Source organism: Choloepus didactylus, chromosome 18, assembly GCF_015220235.1.
Source record: "Choloepus didactylus isolate mChoDid1 chromosome 18, mChoDid1.pri, whole genome shotgun sequence".
Classification (NCBI taxonomy): Eukaryota; Metazoa; Chordata; class Mammalia; order Pilosa; family Megalonychidae; genus Choloepus; species Choloepus didactylus.
In genome coordinates, this window is record NC_051324.1 from 41,097,517 (window position 1) to 41,123,593 (window position 26,077).

Here is a 26,077-nt window from a genome sequence, read left to right on the forward strand (position 1 = left end):
GGATAATGCACCCTTTTTTTTTTAAAGAAATCTTTTTTTAAAAATTCATTTTATTGAGATATATTCACATACCACGCAGTCAGACAAAACAAATCGTCATTCGTTTGTTCACAGCGCCATTACATAGTTGTGCATTCATCACCAAAATCAATCCCTGAAACCTTCATTACCACACACACAAAAATAACAAGAATATTAATTAAAGTGAAAAAGAGCAATTAAAGTATAAAAGAACACTGGGTGCCTTTGTTTGTTTGTTTTTCTCCTTCTCCCATTTTTCTATTCATCCATCCATAAACTAGACAAAGGGGAGTTGGTCCATATGGTTTTCCCAATCACATTGTCACCCCTCATAAGCTACATTTTTTATACAATCGTCTTCAAGATTCATGGGTTTGGGGTTGTAGTTGATAGTTTCAGGTATCTACCGTCAGCTACCCCAATTCATTAGAACCTAAAAAGGGTTGTCTATCTTGTGCATAAGAGTGCCCACCAGAGTGACCTCTCAGCTCCTTTTGGAATCTCTCTGCCACTGAAGCTTATTTCATTTCCTTTCACTTCCCCCCTTTTGGTCAAGAAGATGTTCTCCATCCCACGATGCCAGGTCTACATTCCTCCCTGGGAGTCATATTCCCTGTTGCCATAGGGATTCACTCCTCTGGTGCACCCTTCTTTAAAGTCTATTAAGTCACATTAAGTACTCCTCATTGAGAGAGAATAATTGAAAAAAATAACAGGAAAGAGGAATTAAATGTGCGTTTACCTGTATTAGACGTTTCTGTAGGGCTGTTGTCTGAAGAAGTAATTGGAGTCTGTTCTGTTTTCTTGCATCCAGTTTTTATCTATGAAAGAAAAGGAGGAACATGAAATGTCATTTTCTAAAGCAGGTCAAAGATCAGACTAGAAGTTCATGTTAACATAAAAAGAATGTTATGTTAACAAGCTTAAAGCAATATTCTAAAAACAAGGAAACCTCTGAAATTTTGGAATATTCAAACAAATATTCTTCAAACAAAACAATTTCAAAATTAAAGTTACAATTGCTTTCAACTCTACCATATCCAAGGACAACAAAATCTAAAGCCATGCACCTTGGCTTTTAAAAGGTATTATAACTCCAAATGACTAAGGATAAAGGGCTGTCTACCCCACTTGGATGGCTGCTAACATGACCACAGACATACGGGACTGGTGGTTTGATGGGTTGAGCCCTCTACCATAGGTTTTACCCTTGGGAAGATGGTTGCTGCAAAGGAGAGGCTAGGCGTCCCTATAATTGTGCCTAAGAGCCTCCTCCCAAATGCCTCTTTCTTGCTCAGATGTGGCCCTCTCTCTCTAGCTAAGCCAACTTGAAAGGTGAAATCACTGCCTTCCCCTCTATGTGGGATCAGACACCCAGGGGAGTGAATCTCCCTGGCAACGTGGAATATGACTCCCAGGGAGGAATGTAGACCTGGCATCATGGGACGGAGAACATCTTCTTGACCAAAAGGGGGATGTGAAAGGAAATGAAATAAGCTTCAGTGGCAGAGAGATTCCAAAAGGAGCCGAGAGGTCACTCTGGTGGGCACTCTTATGCACAATTTAGACAACCCTTTTTAGGTTCTAAAGAAATGGGGTAGCTGGTGGTGGATACCTGAAACTATCAAACTACAACCCAGAACCCATGAATCTCGAAGACAATTGTATAAAAATGTAGCTTATGAGGGGTGACAAAGGGATTGGGAAAGCCATAAGGACCACACTCCACTGTCTAGTTTATGGATGGATGAGTAGAAAAATAGGGGAAGGAAACAAACAAACAAACAGACAAAGGTACCCAGTGTTCTTTTTTACTTCAATTGCTCTTTTTCACTTTAATTATTATTCTTGTTATTTTTGTGTGTGTGCTAATGAAGGTGTCAGGGATTGATTTAGGTGATGAATGTACAACTATGTAATGGTACTGTGAACAATTGAATGCACAATTTGTTTTGTATGACTGCGTGGTATGTGAATATATCTCAATAAAATGAAGATTTAAAAAAAAAAAAAGAATAAAGAGCTGAGAGAAAATCTTATATTATGTGTCTGACCAGCACGTACCTAAAGCGGAATTTACCTTTGACAAATTGCATACATACTTGAGGAAACACTATCCACCTAGACTGGATGATCAGCATTAGCCTCACTAAGAAGCTAAGGAACAAAGGGCAAGAGTGCCTGACCTCGCTCAGGCAGAAAACAAATCATAATGAACTGAACTGTATCAATGACTATTTGACCCTAAACATGACATTCCTAATATCATTTTGTTTTATTGTAGTAACAAATGTACATCATAAAATTTTCCATTCTAACATTTTAAGTGATATCTTGGTATGTCTTTATGGTGCTATTATGTCATGTTGATATTTTCTAACTGATCATGATTCTCTGGAGACAGGATGTACTGACTTGAAAAATTGGGTTTATGATTACATAGCATAAAATCTTGTGCATCAAGCAAGAAAAACTTTCAAAGAAATGCTAATTTGTTAACAAATTGTATTACCAAAATTATAATGCTATCTGTATTTAACAAACAAAAACATAAAGGGGTTTATGGACTGCATATGTGAATAGAGAAATTTAAGCTTACCTGATTAGTCTTAAAAGGAGGTAAAATGGCATCTATTGTTTTGGGAGTTGATGAGGTCTTCGGAATAAGTATTTCAGGGGGAGAAGAAAGAATACTAAATGTTGAGGTCTGAGGTCCATATTCTCCTGAAGCTTGTAAAAGTAACGTGTGAGACAGATTTTCTGGATGATTTCCATCAGCTTTTTGTCTTATGAATGCTATCTCCCAAGCAGATTCTGATCTAGCATTAAACATAAATCATTTATGGATATATTATGGATATAGTATAATTGAATTCTAAGACAATGGTTTGAATATTATTAGAAAAAATATTCCTTTTAGAGTCTACAATACTTAGTTAAGACATTTTAAATTACTATTTTTAAGGAGACATGCTAAGTGATTCATTATATCTTATGGACAGAACAGCTACCTCAACTTGGCTCTGGTAATTACGCTTTTTGCTTCTTCAAATGATACACCAATCATGGATTCCTTATTTATTGAGACAAGCTGATCTCCTGGCTTCAAACGTCCATCCTAACAAAAACAGTAAAATTTAAAAAGAAATCATTTATGGTGTTTTTTGAAAAGTAATTAATGCAATTAAATGCAGAGAAATGCTTTAATTCTCCAACCCAGCTGTTAAGATTTATCCCACATTTGGAATTAAGAAAATTTCAGTTGCAGATCTTAGTTATATTAATCCTACCTCTAATTAGCTCATGATAAAAAATTTTCTTTACTGGATCTGCTATTGCACCCGTGACCTAGAATAGTTAGCGTGCACAAAGCTTTAGCTATGTCCTGCTCATAATGACCAATTCTAACTGGCTGCCTGGCATTGTCTTTGCTAAGTCCTGGCTCTGCCCACAGTTAGGCTGTCAAAATGGGACAGAGCATATCAGTTAGGAGATTTAATGTATTTATTAGGTAAGTTTCTCTTTATTTTTTTCCTTAATTTGAACTGGAAAATAAGCATGCATTCTCTTCATTTTCCATTCCTACAATACTTCTCCATTTATCATTAGTACAAAGGCAGAAAGTATTATTTTTATAATTCTTCTATAACAGAAGAAGCTAAAAGCTAGATTTTTACCCTGATGGTAAGCAACTCCCACAAACACAAGGAACATTGTCTTTAAAGTCTTAGCTAACAAAATACATTCCCTAGATGAATTATATACAATAATGGTTATTTATAGTTGTTTTACTGCTAAATAACAATATAATAGCTACTTTTGTTTTTAAAAAGACATTTAATATTTTTTAACTTTATTTATTGAAAAGTTAAAAAACAAAAACATTCTAAACAAAACAAAACAAAGGAATAAGAAAAACAAATAACCTAAAATAACTACTTTGCTTCCGACATGTTCCTACCATACCCCAAGAAAATTAACAAACCATAATCAAAGGCATAAGAAAAACAAATAATCTAAAATAACTACATTGAAGCTATTTTTTAAAAATGCATTTACTTTATCAAAAAATTAAACAACTCAAACAAAACAAAGGAAAAAGAACAAATAACCTAAAATAACTGCATTGCTTCCAACATATCCCTACCATACCCCAAGAAAATTAACAAAACAAAGGAATAAGAAAAATAAATAACCTAAAGTAACTACATTGCTTCCAACACATACCTACCATACCCAAGAAAATTTACAAACCATAATCATTCCTGAGCACTCCCATAACATTGAGAATAGCCTCGATAGCTTATCTGTTCTTATTAGATTATCTTTCCCCCTTCACTAGTTGCTGTCTATCTCTAGGTCCCCTATATTCTACAATATAAAATATTTATTTTACATTTTTCAGAGTTCATATTAGTGGTAACAAACAATATCTCTCTTTTTGAAGACAATATTGTTTCTTTTACTGAATAGAGAATACATGGGAAAATAAATAAATATAAAACATTTATCAAAAAAGTTTATAGGAATATGTTATCTTAAATACTGTGTAAAAGTTCTTATAATTCACATACATCATGACCCCTATGACCCTTCTGAAACATAAACATTATTAAAATATATTAAACCAAAAGAGGCTATTTGATTCAAAAATACATAAAATTGGAAAATTAAGTTGGATTTTATACAACTATAAAGGATTAAATATAACTAGCAAAGTCAGAGACCATAACACATAGCTATATTTTTACAGGTGATTTTTTTTTTCTTCCATTTAATAAATGTATGGGGAGAAAAACCCAAAAGACTAGAAAAGACTAAGCAATATGGAAAAAGTACCTAGTGTATGGATCCTGCAAATGTTTCCTACATGTTCAGTAAAATGGAAGAGCTGGTTTTATAAGAGTTTTGTAAATATAGTCCTGTATCACCTGGGCCAGAATCTTATCACAGAGTTTGGTTACATGTGCATTTAAATCCACCATACCCAGACACTCACTTACGTGCAATATCTTGTAATTTAATATCCTAAATTTTAGTTGGAGGACAGTTATTCATTCAAGGCTAAGGTGAAATGGTAACAAACACCAAAAACAATAATATCTTTGTCTCAGGTAAAAAGATAAGGCTAATAAAAAGTTAGGGAAAGATAAATACAAAAATTCAGAAAAGTTCTTAGTTCTGGAAGGGAGAGTGGGCAATGTGATCAGGGGAAAGCACACAGGTAGGCTCAATGGTACTTAAATTTTCTATTTCTTAAGTCAAATAGTAAACTCTAAGTGGATTCATAGGTGTTCAGTTTATTACCATGTTTCCTAACTTACATATATGTTCCAATATGCCTTTGTATGTGTTGAATATTTTATTATAAAAAAGAAAAGAAATTATCCATCCCCTGAAATAAAAAGGAAGCTCATGCAGTTTGCCCCAACACTGTGCCTAACTAACTGAATTGTATTTTGGTTCTCTATTCTAGAACTGATATTGGAAGTAAAGGTCAAATAAACAACTTTTTAAATCTACTTTTTAAATCGATAAATTTTTGTCATTGTTAAATCCAGGTCTAAACCATTTTGAATCTGCAAGATAATTCCTGATTAGAATCAGTTTTAAAAAGTATATTTTAACTGCAATTTAATGACTATACTACTATTCACTATATCCCAAAGTCTGGCAGCAATTCAGGGGGAAAAAAGGAGGAAAAAGGAAGAAAACCCTGCCTTGGGCGAGCAAAGCATTTAGAGGGAAAGAGAGCATCTTTTAGAATTGGGGTGAAAGACAGCAAATATTAGCTTGTTTTGTTTTAATCCAAATGTTCTTGGTATTAACAGTTCCTTACTTTTACTAAACTTACAAGAAAAGAGAAAATTCTACAACGGTGATGACAGTCAGGTAGCAATCAACCTGTCCTTCATTTGGGCAGAAGCCATTCTTCTATAGGTCTTATGCCTTCAAAGGCAGTGGACTGAAGTACAAAGAACATGTGTTTGGCAGGCAGATATATCTGAATTTGAATTTTAGCTCTATCAATTCACTAGCTAGATCTTCATAAACAATGAAATGGGGGGGGGCACACGATCTTGTCCATAAGGAATGCTGAACTGAATTTCTTGGGTTAAGCTGTTTAGAGGCAGCTCCTGAATCCATGGATCTTACAGACAGCATTCTTGGTTGTCAAGAATGGGGGTGGGGTGGGGCGTTAAAGAAAATAGGGGCGGGCAATAAGGTTTATGATGAGCTACCACCTCCCACATTCTGTTCCCAGGCTAGATTTGGAGGTTTCATCACAGTTGTACACTGTAAACAGTCCATAAGAAAAGCTCTCATGAAGCCAATTAAACATATATTGCATTGGCAGGACAAGAGTCAGAAAAAAGAGGAAGAATAATGCCTTCTGACTGTGACTTATGGTGTTTATATATCCATTTTTTTCTAAAAAGTATCCACAGCAGGATTTTCCTTTTCTTTCTTTCTTCTTTTTTTTACGTTGCCTCCTAGAATAAGATCTTAACTGATCATGTGAATTTCTGAACCTGTTTAAAAGTCAGACCTGCAAATGAAAACAAAGCTATTTCTGTAAAAGTCTGGCATATTCTAAACCAGTGAAATCTGCCCCAGCTGGATTAATGTATATGTGAAGATACTAACTTCAGGGATACACAGAGGCCTCTTTCACACAGTCTAGATTCCATTCAGCAGTTATTGAGCAACTGCATGACATTCTAGGCAATGTGCCAAGACTTTCACATGCTGAACCTCAGTGTCTGAATTCTTTCACATTGGCATTCATGAAGGTGTTGAAATAATAATGTTTTCCTGACCACTTCAACACGCTGTTAAAAATACTGTTCATTTCAGATTATAATGACTTCATTACATAGTTGTCTATATATTTGTTACCATACTCGCAGTCACTCAGCAAACCCTGGGATTCCTTTCTCTTATTTTCACAAACTGTCACCTGGAGTATGCTTCTTTTAACACCAGTTACTAATAAGAATTTAGGCAAGTTGTTTAACTTCTAAGGCTCCATTTTCTTAGCTGTAAAGTAGAGATAAATTCCTATCACACAAGTTTGCTATAAAAATCACATAACATATGTAAAATTCTAGCATACTGAGATGTTAAACAAAGGTGCGTTGAATCTGAATCCCATATCTGTTATGGTCAGACACACTGAGAACGAATTTAATCACATTGCTCCTTAAACTGGGAAACTTAAGTGGCTACCTACTGGTAATAAAAACTTCAAATTCCTTAGCTTCCTAAACCCAGGAGAAAAAATCAGCTCCAACCCACTTTTTCTAGCCTATCTTCCATCTTTCCTCCCCAGTATTTACTTCATTCTATTCTCAGAGAGTGTTCCTCAAACCACCCATGATCTTTCAGTCCTTGAGGTCTTTACACAAACTGATTCCTGTCTAGAATGCTACCACCCACTCTTCCACTTCTCTCTCTGATGAACTCTCACTTACCCTTCACAGCCAAATTCAAGCATCGCCACTTCAAGTTTTCTCCTGTTCCCTAGATTGATTAATTGTCCCTAGATTAATTGCTCCTTTTTCTTTGCTCCAAAGGCACTTTTACTTATTTATATTACTATACTTAACTTTGTGCTGTTCTTATCTGCTAACGTAGCTTTCTTTCCCTGTTAGGGCACACTGATGCAGCGAATTCCAAACTAGTAGCACAGATTACTTCAGTTGGCCAGAACCACGTCCTTTTCATGATTGCTTTCCATAGCATTGTGCTAGGTAAACAGAAGTCCATGATAACTGAATGAGGTCCAGGTAACAACCTGAGGAAACTAAGATGCCTAGGATAGAAATAATAATGGCAAAGAAGAAACGACACTGGAGTTGCAAATCGAACCCTCTTGGGTGCTATTCCTACAGTTCCCACCAGTGGGACGGGTTCCTTCATCCCTTGTAATCAGAGGCCTGGTCCTGCTAATTATCCAAAAGCCTTAGCCCGAGTTCCAGTGCTGTGTGTAGCAAATCCTGAAAACAGATTTCCTCTGAAAGTTAAATATTCTCTACTTCAATCTTCTGTGAACAATGACTAACACTTAGCATCTGTGTCTGTGTGATCTTGTCATTACCTAATATACATATAGGTATGTATGATATATATATATAAATATATATATATATATATAGTTTCATTTTAAAAAAGTCCTGAAGCTATCAAATCTAAGAGGCCACTGATTGTAAGATACACTGCTATTTTATGTACCACAAAGGGAGAAAAATGCTTCAAATTAAACTATGACATTGATTGTAGGACCCATCCTAATTTCAGACATGCTAGGGGGAAATATATATACTATATACATATTACATCCAAATGTATACATGTTTTACATGTGTGCATGTGTACATATATTTATATATATCTTATATGTATTTGTTAAAATAAGAAGATGGAAGCAACCCAAGTGTCCATCAACAGATGAATGGATAAACAAAATGTGGTATATACACACAATGAAATATTATTCAGCCATAAAAAGGAAGATGTTCTGATGCATGCCACAACACAGATGAACCTTGAAGACACTGTGTTGAGTGACATAAGCCAGACAAAAAAGACAAATATTTTATGATCTTGCTTAAAGGAAATACCTAGAAGAAGCAAATCTCATAGAGACAGACAGTAGATTATAGGTGACCATGGACCAGGAAGTGGGGAGTGAGGAGAGTCAGTTATTGCTTAATGGTACAGAGTTTCTGTTTGAGGTGATGAAAACATTGGGATAATGGATATTGATGATGGTAGCACAATATTGTGAATGTAATTACTACCAGTGAATGTAATTACTACTATTGAAGTTTACTACTGAATTACTACTACTTCAATTTTACCACTTTGAGTTGTATATGCTACTACGATAAAAAGTTTTTTAAACTGTGCTTTGGAATTAACTAAATTAAAGGTAGTATCAGGTTTTAAGAGAACTTTTTGATTCCTGCATGCTTTTCTTATGCTATTAGCAGCAAAACAAAGAAACAAAAAAAACCCAGTTGAAAATTTCAAAGTGCTGTCCAGAACGTGTCCTGACATAACGGGCCAGTGAGGAGAGCTACCCAAGTGTGGAGCCCAGATGGTGGCAGTGTAATGATAAATAGGCAAGTCAGTGATCTCAGAAGTGACAGCATAACTAATGGATCCCTCATTCATTCTTCAAGAAATATTGAGTAATTTACTATGTGCCAAGCACCACACTAGGCATGAAGGATATTCTTGTGAATAAAATCAAATAGAATTTTTGCTCTTAGGAAACACTCTCTTGTGGTTCAGGCAGAGTTAATATAATAATCACAGATATTGATATATAATTACAAAGCTAGACAGATGATATGAAAGGAAGGGACAGGACTTAGGATACATATAGGGAAGAATCCTGGCCTAGACTGGGGGCAACCAGGGAAGACGTTCCTTAAGAAGTGATCTTTGAATTGATAACTGGAAGTGATGGGGATAGGGTAGGGGTGAGGACTCTTTCCAGTCAGAGGTAACAGCATATGAGAAGAGAAAGAACTTGGCCCCTTCCAGGATATGAAAGAAAGCTTCTGTGGTTGAAACATAGAAGTGGAGGGCCTGAGAAATAGAAGGCAGAAGCCACACTGTACTGAACCTTGTAGGTAACTAATTTTAGTAAGATTGGTTGGGAGGGAAATGTGCATGGAGCATAAGAGCAAGACAAAGCTATTATAGGGTTTGATACAAACTGATAGCAGTTTAGGGTATGGTGATGGCAGTGAAGATCAAGAAGACTGATGGGTTCAAAAGACATTTAGAGTAATAAAGTCAACCGTACGTGCTAATGAATTAGATATGGGAGTTATGGGAGAGGAAGTAGTTATGAGGCTCCTAGTTTATGTAACTGGAAGGTGTCATTCATTCACCAAGATTGGGAACATTGGAAGAGGCCCTCTTTGGGAAGAGAAGGGCAAATGAGGATGCAATGTGAATATCATGAGTTCTGTCTCAGACTTGTTTAGTTTGAGATGCCTTTTAGAGATCCAAGTGAAATGTAGATGAGGCAATTGGATATGTGGGTATGAAGCTTAAAGGAGTGTCTAAGCCAGAAAAGGGTCTAAGATTTAACTCTGCGATCTCCACAGTGATATGGAATTCGCTGGTGGGGTAAGAGAGGCCTTGGATTTCTCATACTTCCTTACCTCAGTACCTAGTACATTTGTTTATCAACCTGTAGGCTGCCTCTAGAGTGGGAGGAAACTTCTTTCCTACTTGAACTGGAAAAATGTGTTCATAATGTCCCAAATTTGGACATGATATTTTGGTTTACTGAACCAATACTCTATTTCATATTTGCTAGGAGGGGAGGGGGGCAGGCGGTAAATAAAATTAATTGAAGAAAACTCCTTCTGAATTTCAATAACCTCTTCATCTTTATGAAAGTTTGGGAACATAAATGGAATAAAATCTATCTATAAGCTTGAGATTGCCTATATTTTTAATTTTAAAAATATTATAATGTTAAAATAAAATTATAGAAAGTGCAAGCATTTAAAAAAAAATTAACATTTGTTCAGTTCAGCAACCCAACAGGGTAAGCTTAACACAGTAAATATTATTACTATTATTAACAAAAATATTTTAAAATAAAATTGCATTCATTTTATATTTTCAGAGTAAATAGAAGGTATATAACTCCATCTTGAGAAAATAAACAAAAATAAAATATAAGCATTGGGCAATTATTCTTTTCCTATACTTTCTCTACATTAACTGTTTTCTTCTGTTGGACATGACAAAGTATAGTTAAAGATCATTAATAACTCTGTGCTGCTCTCTAGTGGTAAATACAGAATAGAGTCCATTAGAGGGTTTTGCTTTTTAATTTAATACCTTTTACAAACAATGAAATTCTAAGAAAAGTAAAAAGAAAAGTATATATTATGGCTATAATTAAGTTGCTGTCATTAACAGCAGACAAAAAGTGACTCAGCACCATTGCTATCAATGTATTACTCTACAAATACTTGGTAATAAAAAAAAGTACAAATTGATGACTGTCTTAAAAGCAAATTCTTGTAACTTACTATATAACTTGATCTAATAAGTTATTACATTATATCTAGTATATTGGATGAAGTATCTTAGCTACACTGACCGCACATATACACACACACCCAATCTCAATTCTTAGAGAAAAATTACATTTTTGCTTGAAATCTGTTAAAACTAATAAGGTATTTCTAGTATTCATAATTTACTGTTGCACAATAGATTTACATTTAAATATATTCCTATTTGGTTAATAATTTAAATTTAATAGCCAAAAATTTATATCATAATAATATCTTCAACTTAGATCACTGTTTTTATTATCTAATACTTACAACTTGGGAGGGATCTTATTATCTGAAGGAACCTGGAACAATTGAAATAATTTCTACTATTTTGGAAGTTATATGTGAAACCGATAAATAAATAGATAAGCAAAAGCTTGCTAAATAAATGTTTGCGGTGGGAAGGGGGTGAGAAGGGTGGGACTTGCCACTGTAGGATCAGTTCAAAAGTCAATATGAGGAGATACTATTTATTAACCCAAACGACAATAACAACAATCTTAATGATAAGAGGATTTCCTCTCATGCTAGAAAGCTTGACTTTAATGGGACAATTTATTTATTTAAATTCTTTATACCTTCCTTTCCAAAAAGGACTGGAGGCAATTTTTAACAAAAGACATGCATAATAAAGTTAGTAGATTAGTAAAACAAAAATAGTAAATGAGATCCAAGGGAAAGGAGAATGTAAACATAGTAACCCATAAGTTAACTAAGTTGCTGGATATTTGCTTCAAATTTGGGTCTGGGCTTCACAGCAAACAGAGTGGAAAAGGGGCCCATGATAGTTCATACTACATATTTTTTACATAGAAAAAGGGAGTCACATTTAGTAATCCCTAAAGAGACAGCATTTTCTGGCCTTAATTCTGTATCTAATTTATCAAGTGGACATTAATGAGTGATATAATTAACAAATTCCACATCACTGGTTTTACTATAAATCCAGAAATGATGAGATTTTATTTGCTGTTTTTTGGTTTTGTTTCTGCAACTGGGAGGGGATAAATAAATGCAGTTCAAGTTCAAGTGATCCAATTTAATCAAAACTCAAATACAATTTCTCTCACCAGACCTAGGATAAGAGTTGAATAGCATATATTTCAATAATATATGATCTTTAGTTAGAGCCAGAAATCTCTGTCATTTTCATATGCGAAGAATCTATTCGTTTGCTAACTTAAAGCTCCTTGAGAGCAAAGGTCTATCTTCACAGAGGTATGGTCACAGTGGGTCTTCAGCTAACACTACTTAATGAAGTAGGTAAACAAACCTCGCTACTGTTTTTGGTTTTTGTTTGCTTTTATTTTCATTTTTACCTTATAACAGTCTCCTCCAGGAATAATTTCTTGAATATATACCAAGGGACCTTCATTCCTATTAATTCCTCCTAGGATCTTGAGACCAAGACCTGTTTCCTTGGCAACTGTAATCATCTGAAAGGCAGGATCCCTAAAAAAAGTAAATCAGCAGTCAAAAGTTAGCCTAGAGATCTGTACCAATCTTCCTCTAATCTGCCTGTTAAAACAAATTCTTCGACTGAGACAATCCTGAAATACTCAGTACCTAGTAGCAACTATATTTTAAAAAGCATAAGTGGTATAAATGCAATCAAATGGATTTTCTTTCCTGTACTTTAATTTTCTCCACAAAACAACCAAACCATAAAAAGAAATTATGGCCATAATGCATATTTCTTTGGAATAGAACAAAGAAAAATACTCAAATATATTTAAATGAATTAGAAGATTTATTAAAGACTGAAGGATTTCAAAACTACGTATCTTAATGAATTAGGTAAAAAAACTTTGAAAGACATGTTTGTGGCCATTTAAAAGCAAAATAAATATCACCTCCCTCTGAATCCCCACCCCCAGAGAGAGAGAGAGAGAGAGAAATTTAAAAAAGAAAAAAAATACTTCATCCTTTTAATTTACAGCGAGTATTTTCTTGGTACAAAGTACTTGCTCTGGCTGTAATTTCTGTCAGACAAAAGAAGGAGCATTCAAAACAATTTTGCAAAAGTTAAACCCCAAATTGTGTTTCTAAACACTGTTCAGAGGGGAGCCTTTTATTGAATAAAGTTTGAAATGAAGTTTAGGGCTGCCTGCTCAACTTATGTCCTGGTTACTATGCTAAGCAATATATATACACTATGCTATTGAATTTAATATTTTATAAAATATCTTAAGACTATTACCTTCACTTTTCTAAAGGCACCAAAACTCAGGAAGGTTAAATGGGTGGGCCAAGGTCACAAAACTGTAAAGCAGGATGCAAGCCCAGCCTGTCTTACCCCAGAGGCAAAATGTAATGTAAGGTCTGCTTCCTGGTATTTTAAAGCCATTCTTCAGTGCAGGACTTCTAGCTACCACCAAATGTACCAAAGAACTGAAACGACTATTAAAAAAGTTACTTCATATCTTACATATCATTAAACCTTTCAGAAAAAGCTGTTACCTTCTGCCACAAAAATTCTAACTCTATGTTCTGGAAAACCGTGAAAACTGTTGTGTTCAAAAGTTAAATCACAAAAAAGAGAAGAATGAAAGAAACTGAAACAAAACAAAACCCACACAATTCCCTATTTTTGAATATTTTGCTTTCCATATAGCCCATCACTTAGGATTGCATCATACTAATTCAGCTCTAGTGTTGGAAGGCCCATCTGGATACTAGGGCAATAGTTAATTAACTAGAAAGCAGGAAGAGAGAACTAGGTTCCAAAAATGTTTTACTGACATGGGTTTCAGTACCCCAACCCATTCATTATGGTGAGGCCTAGAAGTGGGAAAGATGAAGGGGAGACAGGAAACTAAGGTCACTCACTAGCAAATCTCTCCAGACTACTTAAACCTTCCCAAGCTGGATTTCCTTCAATGGGGACGCACACAATCTCCAGCACCTATCCATGTTTCAGTAACGGATCCTTCTTTTTCTAATCCTAACAGAGTATCTATTAGTAACACAATATATTTACTTCTAATCTTTCTTCTCAATTACATTCTTTTTTCTGAGTTGATATCACACTGTACAAACAATTTTAGATCTTGCTTTTTTACCCAACATTTAAGTAAACAATTTCCCAAGTTCTTAAAAGTTCTTCCTAAACATAAATTTCAATGGCAGCATAAAATGTATACATATGGCTAGGAAACTATTTAAAAATTCCTCTATTGTTAACAATTCATTTACTTTTTCTGCTATTAAAAATTGTCCTGCTGCTAACTTCAATTATAAGAGGATAACAGTTTAAAACGACATAGAGATTACTCCTCACCTATTAGATCAACAAAAATTTATAACTTGTACATCTTTCAAACTATGATAATTCAAAACATTTTAAAATTTAATTTAAAAATTACTTTTCAAGTAGACTGGATGTTGCTAGAGCAGACTTATTTTTATTCATGCTTTTCACCACAATATCCTTGGATTTAACAGCTGTGAAAATAAAGATCTTGATGAAGAGTCTAGAAATTCTTCTTTTCCTAAGATTGGAGAAGTAGAAAATAACGTCAGGTCTTAAAACAATTACATTTGATTCCAACTTTGCATAAAAGCATTCTATATACTTGGAACAAAATCAATACGTGACTAGGTATAGATGTTAGCTGCATTTTATACATTTTGGGCGATTGCATTTTAAGTAATAGCTGATAATAACTGAGAAGTGTGAAGACAGTTCTTGCTCTCATATATACCTCATATACATATCTATGTAGCTATATATGTATTTATCTGTATATGTATATGTGTATTTATATATATAAATATATGTGTATATATATGCAAACTATCTCTGGCATAATTGAAGAACAAAGCTAAGCTGCTAAGGTTTAGGTGACTCCCACTGCTTCCACCATTAGAAAGCTTAAAAACTTTCTAATAATAAAAGATTGAGGGAAATGTCCCTGGTGAACACAAGGTTAGGAAGTTTACAGTCAGAATATCTACAAAATAATTAAAAAATACATTGTTGAATGCCGAGGGCTGGCCTAACCCTCAGCAACGGTCAGGGTCCTGATAGGGGAGCTGGAGTCGGCGAAGAAACGAGACAGACACCTTGTTGTGTCTGGGTACGAAGATGAATTCTCCGACCAAGCAGAGCATCAGAGCTTTATTTTTATAATTTTCTATAACATACACACTAGCATTTAGGCATACAATACTAGAAGAGTTTGGCTAAATTTCAGACATTATTTATTCTTACACAGTGATCAGTGGACTAGCAGGGACAGACTCTCTGAAGCACAGCAAGACGCAGTGTTCGGGCACAGGCATAACAGTTCCTATTATTTAGCACCAAGCAATCTATAACTATTTTTTGTGTTCATGTTTTTGAATTTGTTAATCATTACCTTTTTGTTTCTTCTAGCTAACTCTTTCAAAGCTTGGGAAGGGGGATTTTGAGCAGGAAGGGTGACCTATTGTCTTCTAAGAAAGGAGCAGGCATTTTCACTACGCTGACGCTAATGCAGGGTAAGCCGTTGGCTCATTAATGTAGCTAGGTGTGGGAGCATGTCACCATCACAGAGCCCAAAAAGACACCAAATGAGAAAAAGAGGCAGTATGAATATAAGACACAGCAGCAAGAAACAATTTCCTTTTAGGCAGGAGTCATAGGTGCCACTCGACGCTCCGCCTTGCGGAACGGTCACCACGACATGTACTGAAGGCCCAGGGACCGTGCCACTAGGCCGACTGCCGGGTGCTGAATTGGCTGCCCACAGTTGAAGAAAACAGAAATTCTTATTGTTTCACCAACTATCCTGAGGGATCTTATATTACTCTGATTTACAATACTTCATGAGCTTCTTAAATACTTTCCGAGAAGAAAAAAATATATTATTTTAATGTTACATAGAGCTCCACTGTTGAAAATTACAGAGACTAGTGCAGTTTCATTTAATTAAAACAAATCATATTTGAACAGAGGTTTACGACCTCTGCATAAAAAATACAAATTAGCACAGAAGCTTAAAGTTGAAAAAGACATTAGGATCATTTATTACAACCCTCTTATTCTAGAAATGAGAAGCAAGATTTAGAGTGATTGTGTGCTTTTCTCACACAAATGTGAAATAGTCAATGGCTGTTTTACCAGCTAGAATCCGGGCTTTGGAGTTTAGAGCCTGGACCTGGAGATCAGAGAGACTTCGGCCCCATCTTGAGCTTCTGGGCTTCTCCAAGCCTCAGTTTCTTCATAGGTGCAATAGGATAATATCACATGTTTTAGAAGACTATTGTAAAGATTAAATGTGATTTGGTAAGTGAAATGTCTATGGAGTCCCTGGCATATAATGGGTATTGAATAAATGTTTGTTCCTTCATTCTCCTTTCTTTCAACCTTACCACAAATGTCTCCACTCCAAGGACTCTAGTCTTTATTGCTAATACCAAAATAAGGTGAAGACCTGGGTCAATTATCCAAGAAACAAGTCCACCTTTTGTCAATATTCCTGGAATTTTCTAGCAAAGATAGGTTTGTTTGTTTTTTTTTCCCTTTCATTTTGATCAGACTTATTAGGATTATTTCCCACTTTTTCATTTCCTATTCACATTAACTAAAGAATAATAGGTATATCAATTAAACAAATTGGTAACCAAGAATGAATATAGAAAAAAAATAGTATCAGAACCATATCTGAACCAGAGAGAAAGTCATATAGACTCTATCTAATTGTATACTAAAATTCTGAACCATGCTTTCTGCAGAGGTATAACAAGAATAAAATTTAAATGACTACAAATTCATCATCAGCCATTGCCCTCAAAAACAAGTGCTGTGTCTTATTTGTCCTAGTACTCCTACCACTCCTTTGACCAGTCTTCTTTCTTTCTTTTTTTCCTTTATTAAAGAAGTTGTGGATTTGCAGAACAATCATGCATAAAATACAGGATTCCCATATACCACCCCATCACCAACACCTTGCACTGGTGTGGAACATTTGTTATAATTGATGACAGTACATTTTATAATTGTACAATTAATTGAAGTCCATGGTTTAATATAGGGTTCATCATTTATATAGCATAGTTCCATGAATATTTTTTAAAATTTTTATTCTGTTACCAGTCTAACATTTCCTGTTTTAATCATAGTCTTCTTTTAGTTACTTTTTTCAAAATTGCCTACCGTATTGGCAGATGAAGGAGAGGGAAAAAGAGGGGGCATCTCAGTATTAAAGTGGACATCAACTACCACTGTTATCGTCTCTGTCCTTAGGCAAACATTTCACCGCTGATTAAAAAGCTCAGAAGGGGAAGATTTAGACAGTGATCTCCTTGTCTAAGGACACAGTACAGCAACGGGAGAACATACTCCAAATTTTCAAATATTCCTTCACATTCTTAATCTTTTTAATCAATGTTGAGGAACAGGCCATGGTAGCCCAGCAATAACACTGTTCTTACTGACCATCCATTCAATACACCCATCACCTTGATTGTATTAATAGATAACTCAAGTATTCACTAACTAAATTTACTTTGCCTTCCAAACTATAAATACTTTTAAAAGCTTACCTTATGACAGCATTAAAACATTTATTATGAAATGTGTACATATAAAGTGTGCAGTACAAAAATCTTATGAAATATTTTACACTTATGAAAGCATATATATGTGTATATATATATACATACATATGCATGTTTAAAGAATGATAAATAAGCTACACACTAGCTTTTAAAAATTACAATACACGTTTATAATGTTTTGAAGCAATTTCACAACTTTACTGATGGCCAAGATTAGTCAGAGCTCCTGAAACACAAAATGTTAAATGACTGCTTAGGGGAAACAACAGAACAACTTAATATATTGTAAAAAAACACTAAAAGAATGGGAGTTCACAAAACAAAAAGATTTCTAGTCCCCAGTTGAGCTATATTTAAAAGTTCAAACTTCTAGCCCTACAGAAGAATCACTTAGACCTTTGGGATTCATAGCAGTATAATTTTAACTAGATTTCTCCATTCTTTCATTCACTCATTCAATATGCATTTACTGAACACCTGCAGGATATAAGGTTGTATGTTAGGTGCTGGTATAGTCTTTGCTTTCAAGAGAATTCAGTCGAAGACATGAATATATAAGCAAGTAATTATCATACAAAGGATAAAATATTATAACAATATTTACAAAGTGCTATGGGATGACTTTCAGAACGATAGTAAAGTAATTGGATAACTTTCAGAATGATAGTAAAGTAATTGCTTATTAAACACATAGACACAAACACTATATATATAATTACAATATTGCTATGAATGTCAATACTCCCCAAACTGATCTATAGATTTGATAATGCATTACCAATAATATCAATCAGAATACCAGCAGACTTTGTACCGATATTGACAAGCTGATTCTAAAATGTATATGCAAATCTACAGTGCCCTGAATAGCCACAAACAATTTTGAAAAAGAACAAAGAGGGCTTAACACTACCGTGTTTCAAGGCGTATTTTAAAGCTACAGTTTCAAGACATATAGATCAAAAGAACAGAAGACAAAAAGTCCAAAAACTGACTCGCACAATGAGGAAAGGGTAATCTTTTCAAAAAATGGTGCTGGAACAACTGTACAGAAATAAGAAAGAAAAAAAAAAGAAAAAAGAACCTTGACCCTTACCTCATGTGACATACAAACATGAGCTCAAAATGGATGAAGACCTAAATGTAAGCACTAATAATTATTAAATTTCTAAAAGAAAGCATAGGAGAAAATCATAGTGACCTTAGATTTAGCAAAGATTTCTTACATAGAACACAAAAAGCACAAACTATAAAGCAAAGAAAAAAAATCAATAAATTAGATAACATAAAAATGAAAAACTTTTGCACTTTAAAGACAATTTTTTTTTTAAATATGGAAAGTCAAGACATAAATTGGGAGAAAATATTTGTAAAATATACATCCGCTAAAGGATTTGTATTTAGAATATATAAAGCACACTTACAGCTCAATAGTAAGACCCAAACCCCAATTTAAAACATGGGTAAAAGATCTGAATGGTCATTTCACCATAGATATAATATGGGTGGCCGATAGGAACATGAAAAGATGCTCAAAATCATTGGGGAAATACAAATTAAAGCCATAATGAGATACCACCACACAACCCCTAGAAGGGCTATAATTATAAAGACTGACCCTATAGTGTTGGCAAGGAAGTGGAACACCAGAAATTCTCAGTACACTGCTGGTAGGAATGTAAACGGGTACAACCAGTTTGGGAAACAGGTTGGTAGTTATTTAAAAAGTTATAAGTATACCTATCATAAGACCCGGTATTGGGGGACTGAATCACGTCCCCGCCAAAAGCCATGCTCAGGTTCCAACCACTGGTCCTGTGGGTGTCACCCATTTGTAAACAGGACCTTTGAAGATGTTATTAGTTAAGGGGTGCCCAAACTGAATGAGGATGGCCCTTAATCCAATTTGGATGAAGTCTTTAGAAGCAAAGGAAATTGGACATATAGAGAGAAGCTTCCGGGAGCAAACAGAAGCTGGAAATCAATGGAACCAAGAAGAGAAAGGAGATGCTGCTGCCATGTGCATGTTGTGTGACAGAAAAGCCAAGGAACCCACAGAAAAGCCACGGAACCCCAAAGATTGTCAACCAGCCAGAAGTTAACTGACCCTGGGAGGAAGGAAGCCTTTTAGCCTCTGAAGCCATGAGCCAATAAATTCCTGTTGTTGAGTCAAGCCATTGTATGGTACTTGTTTTAGCAGCAAAGAAACTAAAACACCCAGAAATCCCACCAACAGATATTTACCCAAAAGAAATAAAAGCATATGCCTACATAAAAACTTACACACAGCAGTTTTATTTGTAATTGCTAAAAATTGGAAACACCACAAATGTTCAATAACAGAAAATATTTGGAAACCACACATCTGATAAGGGTTGATTTCCAAAATATTTAAAGAAATTATACACTCAACAACAAAAGACAAACCACTTAATTAAAAATAGGACAAAATAGTTCAATAGTCATTTCTCGAAAGAAGATACGCAAATGGCCAATAAGCACATGAAAAGATGCTCAACAACATAACCTTTAGGGAAATGCAAATCAAAACCATAATAAGACAAAATAGTAAACTAGAATGGTACTATTTAAAAAGTGGAAAATAAGTGTTGGAAAGGATGTGGAGAAATAGGAATACTCATATATCATTGGTTGGAAAGTAAAATGGTATAGCCATTGTGGAAAACAGTTTGGTGGTTCTGCAGAAAGTTAAACACGGAATTACCATATGGCCTGTCGACTGCACTTCTAGGTATATGTCCAAAAGAACTGTAACCAGGTAGTCAAACAGATATTTGCACACCAATGTTCATAGCGACATTATTCACAATTGCCAAAAGATGAAAGCAACCTAAGTATCCATTGTTTCACTTTGCTAACGCTGTCAGAATGCAACATACCAGTAATGGATTGGCTTTTATAAAGGAAGTTTATTTGGTTACACAGTTACAGTCTTAAGGCCATAAAATGTCCAAGGTAACACATCAACAATTGGGTACCTTCACTGGAGGATGGCCAATGGCATCTGGAAAACCTCTGTTAGCTGGGAAGGCATGTGGCTGGCGTCTGCTCCAGAGTTCTGGTTTCAAAATGGCTTTCTCCCAGGATGTTCCTCTCAAGGTTATAGCTCCTCTTCAAAATGTCACTCTCAGTTGCTCTTGGGGCGTTTGTCCTCTCTTAGCTTCTACAGAGCAAAAGTCTGCTTTCAAAGGTCGTCTCCAAAATGTCTCTGTTAGCTGCAGCTCCTCTCTCAGCTCCTGTGCATTCTTCAAAGTGTCCCTCTGGGCTGTATCAAGCTCGCTACTTATGTAGTGCACTAGTAAACTAATCAAGGCCCACACTGAATGGGCAGGGCCACACCTCCATGGAAATTATCTAATCAGAGTTATCACCTCCATTTGGGTGTGTCACATCTCCATGGAAGGAAACAGTAAATCAAAGAATTACAATCTGATCAACACTAATACATCTGCCCACACAAGATAGCATCAAAGATAATGGTGTTTTGGGGGACATAATACATTCAAATAGGCACATCCATCAACTGACAAATGGATACAATAAACATTGTATATATACACAGAATATTATTTAGTTATAAAAAAGGAATAGAGCTCTGATATTGGTGACAACATGGATGAACCTTGAAGACATCATGTTGACTGAAATAAGCCAGACACAAAAGGACAAATATTGTAAGATCTCACTGACACGAAATAATTAGTATAATCAAATTCATAGTCAGAAACTAGAATATAGGTTACCAGGGACAGGGGTGGGGGTAGGGAATGGAGAGCTAATGCTTAAATTGTATAGAGTTTCCATTTGGGTTGATAGAAAAGTTTTGGTAATGGATGGTGATGATGGGAGCAGAACATTATGAATGTAATTAATAGCACTGAATTATATATTTAAAAATGGTTAAAAGGAGAAATTTTAAGTTGCATATATCATACTAGAATAAAAATTAAAACAAAACAAAAAACAAAGGTCTGTACAACACAATGAACCCTATTGTAAACGATGAACTACAGTTAACAGTACAGTTATAAAAATGTTCTTTCATGAATTGTAGCAAATGTACCACACTAATGCAAGGTGTTAATAATAGGGTGGTATATGAGAACTCTGTATTTTATGCATGATCTTTCTGTAAACCTACAACTTCTTTAATAAAAAAGAAAAAAAAAACCTATGGTACTTCCATATAATAGAACACTATTCAGCAATAAAAAGGAACAAACTACTTATACAAGCAATGATATGGAAGAATATTAAAATAAATATGCTACTTAAGTCAGAAATGTATGATTCCTTTTATATAAAATTCAAGAAAATGTAAACTAATCCAGTGACAAAGCAGACCAGTGCTTACTAGAGACTGAGGGGAGAAGAGGGGATGGAATATACAGATATAGAGGCCCAAAGAAACTTTTGGAGGTGATGGATATGTTCATTACCTTGATTGTAGTGTTAGTTTCACAGGAACGTGTACACTTTAAATATGTGCTGTTTATTGTATATCAATTATACATTAATAAAGTTAAAAAAAATTAATCCTAAAAATGACAGCTTGACCTTGGCATTTATTTTCTTTCCCTCCCAGGAGCCCACTAATATGAGAGTAAAGGGTTACAAACAGTATCAACTCATAATATTAAAGAGGAAATGGGAGAACAGTCATCAGCAGATGAAATTTTTAAAAAAAATTCTGGAAGACCAAAAAATAGATGGTGGGGTGATAACTGATAAAGGTGGATGGAATTAGCTGAAACATAGGGAAGTGCTGGTTAAACCTTTTTAAGTTTGAGCACACAAATGGTAATATGTGTATGGTATACTGAGGTAAAAGAGGTGATATGCTTGGCAGGCTACAACCTCTGAATCCATATTTCAGCACTCCCCTAACTGATTCAGAGCAAAGTTCTGGCTTAGGAAATAGGTAGAGGGAGAAACAGGAAGAACCTATCTTGGAAAATCCCAGACAGGTTTAGGATTCAGAAACCCAAAGTTCTTGGGAGAGCAAAAAATGGTGTATACAACTAAAATCAAGGAGATTAGCCCCTCCTCTCCTCTCCAACCCTGTATATAGAAGAAATCATGTTATTCTGTAAGTAAATGGAATATGCTGAAAAAAGATCAAACTGCCTTTTGGGAGTCTAGCACAGAGTTGAACTCACTGGCCCGGGGGAAGAAAACCTATCCCAATATTCACTGCCTCAGCAACAGCAAGCAACAGGAACAGCAGAAGCAGTACAGATCAACAGTGGCCAGAGAAATGAAGCCACCAGGCAACCACAGCGCAGCAAGCAGCAAAAGTCCAATGGCCATGAAGCAAAAGTTACCTAGTACCCCATAGGGAAGAGAGTGAACTTGAAGGAGGACCTTAAAATCCTAGAGCTTGACTGGGTCCTCACTCCGAGTCAAGAGCCACTGTAGATGTTCATGTGACTGATGTAGCTATAGAAGAGAGCTCAACTATAAAAGTAAGTTGTCATTAGTTCACAATAGACTGCTTTAATAATACATGGATGGAGCAAATTCTCAAACCTCAAGGAACAAAATTTTGGTAGAATAAAAACCAAGGGAACTACCACCCATTGGCACCATGTGTCAGGCACTGAGCTAAGTATTTCAAATGAATTTATATTATTTAATATTGTGGAAAATGCACCTGACATGAGTAAAATCAAGCTGAACTCAAATGGTAACACTGCTGCATGCTAGCCATATGGCCTTAGAAAAGTTACCAAACCTCTTGGCATCTGCTCGTGTTAAAGTAGAAATAGTAATACCTAGCTCAACGGGCTGCAGTAGGTATAAAGGGAAATGTGAAGACTTAAGCAGTCTCTCCAGTGGTACCAAAGTAAGATCCCCATCTAGTGGAAATTTTCTCTAATTAGGCACCCAGTCCCCAGGCTATGAAACAAATCCAAGACAAATGGATGTGTCAATTTTAAATCTATACAAGAAATTCCATATATTGTCATATGTAAAAGGACATTTAAAAGATATTTCCATTTTAAAGCATTAAAATAAAATGTAAATGATTAGATCATTTTGTTCAACTTTAGTGCCTGGCAGTGTCCTAAGTGTCAGAGATAAGAAAAAAAGCAGCCCTGGCTCACCAGCTCTACCATGTCCAAGATTTGTTTCAAGATCATGCTGACGTCAGACCCATGGCTGCCCTGCAAAGCACTGTGTCCCCGAAAGCTCCCCTTTCACAGCAGTCTTAAAGTTTGAAGCAGAAAAATTTAAAGTTCTTGCAGCAACAAGTGCAATTACTACCAATGATGGAACAGGAATAAAGTCCACAGAGACTGCTGGAAATGTTTTCTGAAGCATGTTTCAGAACTGCGAATTATCCCGAGTTGCGTTGGAAAACGTTAATGTGTGCTATTTGGAGCACACGAGTATCTTTCAGAATACTGTATTTTTTTTTTTTTTGTAAAACTGAAATCAGGCTATCTAAAATACTCTGAAAATGCCAGTAGTCAGAGAAGTAATGAAAGATGACTTCTTGTATCTTGCTACGTGAAGGGGATGCTTGTAGCACGAGGCTGCCACGGGGGCCACGATCTTTCGTTGCTGCCTCTCAGCAGCAACTGTTATTCATTTAGGGTAAATGCATGATCTGAATGTGTTTTATACCTGGAGGATGCATCTGACAATTCTTTCTGGAACCATTTGGAAGATTAAAGTTTACTAAGCGGTAATTATTTGTCTTTGGGTTAAAAATTTTAAATATATATACATGGTTCACAAGTGGCAGTTTGCTGGATAGCATCTGACTTGCAGGGCTCATAAACAGGTGAATTCCTAATTATATGTAGTTTATGATGAGGATTATAAATATGTCAATGAATACACAACTATTTTACATATTTATCATTTAGTTGTTTGTTTTTTAACATCTCAAAACATCACACGGGTATATACATTTCAGTTTAATATCAAACTGTCAATTTTTTTAGCTAGACCTCATGGATAAATTGTTATCCCAAACCAAGTGACTTTAACTGTTTAATGCAGTCCATTCTCTCAGTGGTGAGAAGTGACAGCAGGTTAGAAGAAACCTTTGCTGAATTATGCTTTTCTTTATCAATTTCCTTTAGTACCACCTATAAGAATCCTCAAGAAACCATTGTCTTTTTAAGGTTAATAATTCTAAACAGCATTTAGGAGATTATTACTTGCAGTGATCTGAAGTTCACAGCAAAGCTCAAGGAAATGCTAACAGGAAATGCTGTTTTGTTCTACTTATTGAGGACCCTCTTAAGAAAGAGTTAAGACTCCCAGTAAGTAAGAAGCCAGGACTAGTGACCAAGCTAGTAAGGAGGAAAGCAAAAGAGGACCACAGTAGAGGGAAAGCTGAAGCCAAGGGCCACAGAAAAAGCCAACTGGGCAGACAACTGCAGAGGGCATTGTCAAAAGTAGCAAAAGGAATTATATCAATCAAAGTGTAGGCATTGTCAACATACAGATTTCAAAATCTTCTCAAGGGAATCCAGAGAAGGACACGTAGAAGGAAGGATTTTGTTTACTCTTAGAGAGAATATTGGTATCTCTGCAAGTCCTGGAAGATGACATGAAGAAATAAAGTCTCCTGGTGACTGAGAAGCAGAACACAACCTGGATATCTAAAGGGCTATCACTCTTAAAGCGGGCTTTGCACCTCTTGGGCTCTGTATGTAGAGCTGGAAATATAGTCAGTTTTCCATAAATATTTGCTGAACTATTCATGAATCAAGTATCTCTAAGACCAATTTTTATCCATGGGTGTCTTCCCTGTCATATGTCCTAGCTTCACTGGGAAAAAATTCACAAGAAAATGCAACAGAATCAGCCTCTGAAAGGGTAGCAATGGTAGCTAAATTTAAGAAGTTAACCAGATATTGTTCATAACTTTTGACAAATGAACAGCGGGATTCTGTCTTATAAAGGGGAAAAATACCTTTGCTGAGGTAGAAAAGTATACTGCTGATATTTGGAGAAGTTTTTATTTTTATAAACAATGTGATGCTCAAAGGTTCCTGGTCCTTACAAAGCTGAGCCTTGTTTAACCAGACATGAACACCCATTCACTGCATGTTTTGTTTAATTTAGATTCTTCTCCATATTGTTTCTAGCACAAAAATCTGCCTGTGTTACATAAATAAGTTCATGGTGTACTGTGCCACAAGGTGTTTTATATAATATTTTTTGTTCTTTGGTTTTGGAAATTTTATTGTAGTAAGTTCTTAAGTTTTTAAACAACTAGACACTATATTAGTAAATGTGATTCATAAAATAATATTTTGAAGTATGCAGTTTACATGCATTATTGATGAATAATTAATCTTATGAGAATATATTTTATTATACTATTTAAAAAAAAGTTGTCTCCTCCCAAACACAGTCAAATAAACAGACTT

The 26,077-nt window shown here is 35.2% G+C and overlaps 2 protein-coding genes across 3 annotated transcripts in view; both read right to left on the reverse strand.

The window, feature by feature from the left end:
* The window catches only part of STXBP4 (syntaxin binding protein 4), a 186,704-nt gene extending 172,099 nt beyond the window's left edge, over positions 1 to 14,605 (reverse strand). Inside the window, exons 1-5 of the mRNA XM_037810123.1 lie at positions 14,486 to 14,605; positions 12,440 to 12,572; positions 3,033 to 3,139; positions 2,621 to 2,840; positions 764 to 842 (exon numbers count right to left, since the gene is read on the reverse strand). Of these exons, the coding sequence (XP_037666051.1) occupies positions 764 to 842; positions 2,621 to 2,840; positions 3,033 to 3,139; positions 12,440 to 12,572; positions 14,486 to 14,532 (586 nt within the window). The 5' untranslated portion in view covers positions 14,533 to 14,605. The remainder of the gene's footprint in view (positions 1 to 763; positions 843 to 2,620; positions 2,841 to 3,032; positions 3,140 to 12,439; positions 12,573 to 14,485) is intronic.
* TOM1L1 (target of myb1 like 1 membrane trafficking protein) overlaps positions 14,498 to 26,077 on the reverse strand; it is a 115,058-nt gene continuing 103,478 nt past the window's right edge. For both annotated transcript variants that reach the window (XM_037810124.1, XM_037810126.1), the window contains exon 16: positions 14,498 to 14,611. In XM_037810124.1, the coding sequence (XP_037666052.1) occupies positions 14,538 to 14,611 (74 nt within the window). In that variant the 3' untranslated portion in view covers positions 14,498 to 14,537. The remainder of the gene's footprint in view (positions 14,612 to 26,077) is intronic.